Source organism: Diorhabda sublineata, chromosome Y, assembly GCF_026230105.1.
Source record: "Diorhabda sublineata isolate icDioSubl1.1 chromosome Y, icDioSubl1.1, whole genome shotgun sequence".
NCBI classification, from domain to species: Eukaryota; Metazoa; Arthropoda; class Insecta; order Coleoptera; family Chrysomelidae; genus Diorhabda; species Diorhabda sublineata.
In genome coordinates, this window is record NC_079486.1 from 7,782,044 (window position 1) to 7,787,052 (window position 5,009).

At 32.0% G+C, this 5,009-nt stretch overlaps 1 protein-coding gene across 3 annotated transcripts; it reads left to right on the top strand.

Moving 5' to 3' along the window:
* Positions 1-324: 324 nt before the first annotated feature.
* Positions 325-4,781, top strand: LOC130451960 (uncharacterized). Of its 3 annotated transcripts, none has more exons than XR_008910806.1 (3): positions 325-2,035; positions 3,947-4,232; positions 4,620-4,781. XR_008910806.1 is itself a non-coding variant. In XM_056791319.1 (3 exons), the coding sequence occupies exons 1-3, from the start codon at positions 551-553 to the stop codon at positions 4,680-4,682; spliced, it is 1,488 nt and encodes a 495-aa protein (XP_056647297.1). In that variant the 5' UTR covers positions 325-550; the 3' UTR covers positions 4,683-4,781. The 3 variants fall into 3 exon arrangements, 2 of the variants coding, with proteins under 2 accessions (XP_056647297.1, XP_056647296.1); XM_056791319.1 differs by lacking the exon at positions 3,947-4,232 and having other exon boundaries at positions 325-1,667; positions 1,728-2,035; XM_056791318.1 differs by lacking the exon at positions 3,947-4,232.
* Positions 4,782-5,009: the final 228 nt, after the last annotated feature.

The following is a 5,009-nucleotide window of genomic DNA, read 5'->3' on the forward strand; positions in this document are numbered from 1 at the left end:
AATTAGTTAGAGAAAACTTTGTAAGTAAATAAATGAAGTTTCCGTTTCCGTTTGTTGATATATTATTGGAATGAATTTTACATTTAACGAATAGCACTTGTCAAATCGTTAAGCAGAAAAAGCGGGCATTTCATTTCGCTAAAGCATCTCCAAAGAATATCGAGTTTGTGTGTGTTTTTGCCCGTTTTCCAAGGATAAATTGGAAAGAGAATTTTCTCATGTTTCAATACGAAATTACTTGTAATGCAAATTCAGATTTATTATAAAATTTCGTTTCTATATGTTACGTATATGACACTTCACAGTGCCATGTACTAGCTTGAATGTTCTATGGTCATCTGGCAAGTGACAGTTGGGAAGCGGGGGACTTAGATAGTTAGGTTAGAACATATAGAGGAACGAAGTAAAACGTGTTCTCAAAACTAATCGTGTTTTATTTAAATAATAATATTAAAGCTAACCTGAAACATGGTGTCAGGTGTGAATTAACAAGAAGAGTGAGTTTAATAAATATAAAATACAGAACTTTAGTTGAGAATAAGATTTTAATATGGATTCAAGCGGATTTAAACCGCCATCAAGTCTTGTATTTGATCAAAACCTTCATAAAAATTATGAGAAGTTTAAACAACATTTCGAAATTTACTTAAAAGCAACCGAATTAAGTGGAAAGTCAGATGAACGCAAAATCGCTTTGTTTTTAAACTCCGCTGATGAGGAGGCTATAGAAGTATTCAGCACATTAAGTCTATCAGAAGATCAAAAAGGAAATTACAAAGAAGTCATAGCAGCTTTTGACAATTATTGTAAACCACGCAATAATGAAACGTTTGATCGTTTCAAATTTTTCTCAAGAAATCAGGCAGAGGGAGAAAGCATGGATCATTTTATAAAAGACTTGAAATTATCAGCTAAACCGTGCAATTTTGGAACTCAAGAAGATAGTCTTATAAGAGATAGAATAATTTTAGGGGTCCAAGATCATAATTTGCAAGAAAAACTATTGGGAATAAATAATTTAAATCTGGAAACTGCAGAAAGCACTTGTAGAACAACAGAAGCTTCTAAGCTTCAAGCAAAAGATTTAAACAAGGAAGAAGTGAATTTAATTCGAAGAAGAGGATACAGTCAAGGTGACCCTAGTACTAGCGACAGTGGCAATAATAACGGAAGAGAGTACAGGTGCTTGAAATGTGGCAGAAGACACACCAAAGGCAAGTGTTTTGCTTTTGGAAAAAACTGCGCTAAGTGTGGACTGGAAGGACATTTTGCTGTAGGATGCAAAACAGGATACAATAAAAAAGATAACTTTAGTAACAGTAAGATATATAAGAACAAAGGTAAATATTTTAACAGTCACAATAGAAATATAAATAGTAATCAACATGTAAATCTTGTTGATGAAAATGATTCGAGTGATGAAGATTTTGTTATTAACAATCTAACTGTATTCAATATTTATGAGAATGATAATTCAGAACTTGAAAAAATATGGACAGAAAATGTATGTATTGATAATAGTGTAATTAAGTTTAAGGTTGATTCTGGAGCTCAATGTAATGTGCTTCCAATAAGTTATATAAAAAAATTAGAGAGGGAGAATGACATAATACATTCAGAGCAAAGTATTATAGCCTATGGCAACAATAAAATCAGAGTTGTAGGAAGTATAATTTTAAAATGTTTAATTAAAAATAATATTCAAAATGTAAAGTTCTTGGTTGTAGATATACGAGGCAAACCTATTCTTGGATTAAAAACCTGTGTAAAATTAAATATAATATGCAAGCTGGATGAAGTTAACTTAAAGAATAAAAGAGATCCTAAAGAAAATTTCATCAATCAGAATAAAAAGTTGTTTGAAGGTACTGGTAAGGTTCCGTTTAAATATAGGATTTTATTAAAAGAGGGTTACAAACCAGTTGTAAGTAATTGCAGAAGAGTCGCTGAAAAAATTAAAGGAAAGCTAAAAAACACTTTGGATGAGTTAGTAGACAAAGATATAATTGAGAAGGTCGATGAACCTTCAGAATGGGTAAGTAATATAGTATATGTCGAAAAACCTAATTCAGACAAGTTAAGAATCTGTTTAGACCCTATACATTTAAATAAGTATATTTGTATAGATAGGCATCCTATACCAACAACAGAAGAAATAGGCTTAAAATTAAGAGGGAAAAGTATCTACAGTGTGATAGATATGTCAGATGCCTTCTATCACATAGGATTGGTTAAAGATAGCCAAAAATTATGCACATTTATAACACCATTCGGTATGCAAATGAAAGAATTTTCGGAGATTTAAATATTCCAATATATTTTGATGACTTAATAATTGCTGGTAAAGACGAAAGAGAACATGATTTGATAATGAATAAAGTACTAGAGAGAGTTAAACAGTTTAATGTAAGATTTAATGCTAACAAGTTACAATACAAAGTAAAGGAAGTAAAATACTTGGGGCAGGTTTATTCCAAAGAGGGGATAAAACCAGATAAATCATATGTAGAGGCAATAATGGCTTTAGAAGCGCCAAAAAATAAAAAAGAATTGCTGAGAATTCTGGGCATGGTAAATTACTTAACGAAATCTATACCAAAGATGTCAGAAATAGTAGCACCTCTAAGAGGTTTAAAAAAAATAACGTAAATTTCTTGTGGTCTGCTGATCATGAAAATACATTTAGCAATCTGAAAAAAGTTATAGGTAATTTACCAACCCTTAAAATATTTAACCCAAACTTACCTATTACAGTACAAAGTGATAGTTCCCAGTATGGAGTGGGAGGGTGCCTTATGCAAGGAGGTCAAACCATAGCATTTTGCTCAAGACGTCTTACTGAAACCGAGACAAGGTACGCACAAATAGAAAAGGAGTATTTATCAATTTGTTTTAGTCTAATTAAGTTTCATTCGTTTGTTTACGGTAATAAGATAACAGAACAAACCGATCACAAGCCAATAATTGGCATTCAGCAAAAAGATATTAATAAAATTACGTCCAGACTACAGAGAATGCGCTTGAAAATCTTAAAATATAATTTCGAAGTTGAGTACATACCAGGTTCAAAGATGTATATAGCTGATCTTTTAAGTAGGTCATTCATAAAAGACAAAGTAAATGAAGATTGTGAAATGGAAGAGGTTGTGCATGCGATTGACATTGAAAGACTCATTACAAATAGTCGATTAGCTGAGGTAAGCAAGGAAACTCTGTATGATAATACTCTTAAAAAAGTTACTGAATATTGCATTAAAGGTTGGCCAGATAAAAAAGTATTGGATAACACTGAACTAAAGCAGTATTATAAAATAAAAGACGATCTACTGGTTCGCCATGGAATTTCATTTTTCAACGAGCGAATTTGCGTACCCAAAAAACTACAAAATCATATGACTAGAGAGCTACATAAATCCCATTTTGGCATGGAAAAAACAAAGAAGTGGGCAAGGAAAATATTATACTGGCCGGGTATAATAACTGATATTAAAAATTTTATTTCAAGGTGTCGCATATGTGAGAAATTCAGCAGAAATAAAATAAAAGAACCGCTAATACCGCACGAGGTACCTAAATATCCATTTGAGATAGTGGGGTCTGATATATTAGAATACGCATCAAAATATTATTTAGTTGTAGTCGATTACTACAGCAATTGGATTGAATTGAAAGAAATACAAAGAAAAAGTATAGATGAAATCTTAAAACAATTAAAAGTAATATTGTCTAATTTTGGATTACCTGCAAAGTTTATATCTGATAACAATCCCTACAACAGCTTTGAATTTAAAGAATTTTGTAATCAATACAACATACAATGTGTTTTTACGAGTCCCAGGTACCCAAAGTCGAATGGGTTGGTTGAAAAAGCCGTACACATATGTAAACAGTTATTAAAAAAGTGTAACAATGAAGACGAAATATTTGTTCATTTGTTAAATTACAGAGTTACACCACTATGTGGTCTTGAGGCCTCACCTTCAGAGTTATTACAAAGCAGGTTACTAAGAACAGGTTTGCCTATATCCAACAAATTATTGGAACCCAAAACCACTAACGAGTATGGGAAAAAAGTAGAAAGAAAGTTGGCAGTAAAAAGCTATCATGATAAATCTGCACGTAGCAGCTCAGATTTTAACGAAAATCAAGATATACTATTTAAATTGAAGAAGGATGGGTATTGGACACCGGGAAAAGTCTTATCAAATACTAATACTCCACGATCATACTTGGTGAGTGATGAAAATGGCAGGGTTTATAAAAGAAATTCTTCCTTTCTAAAAAATACAAAAAATCCAACGGTTATAAATGCGTCAAACAACAACGAAAGTATAAACATAAACTGTAAACCTAGTAGTGCTGATGAATCAAGTGAGAACACTTGTTTGTCTAATAGAACTGATGTATATAATGAAAACGGTTGTGGAACTAATAATAATAAAACGGCAAATGAATGTACAAGTGTCAAGGAAGCAAATAGCAAATGCACAAGATCAGGTCGGGTCGTCAATGTACCAAATAGGTTAAGAGACTATTATACATAGCGAAAAAAAAAATATTATTAGTTTCATGTCTAGTTTATAGTATTAGTTAGTTAGTTAGTATTTCAATTATTTCAGTATAAGTCCAAAAAGGGGAGATGTTACGTATATGACACTTCACAGTGTCATGTACTAGCTTGAATGTCCTATGGTCATCTGGCAAGTGACAGTTGGGAAGCGGGAGACTTAGATAGTTAGGTTAGAACATATAGAAGAACGAAGTAAAACGTGTTCTCAAAACTAATCGTGTTTTATTTAAATAATAATATTAAAGCTAACCTGAAACACAAACCCACATCAGCGCTGCCACCGACTACAAAGACACTTGTACATCAACCAAATGAACCGGATAAAAATTTATGCGACATAACACCGGAGTATATGTTCATTGCCATGGCTGGTGAATTTGAAAATTACCATTTATATATTATTAATGAAAATTCCCTATGGAAAATTGATTTGAACTCG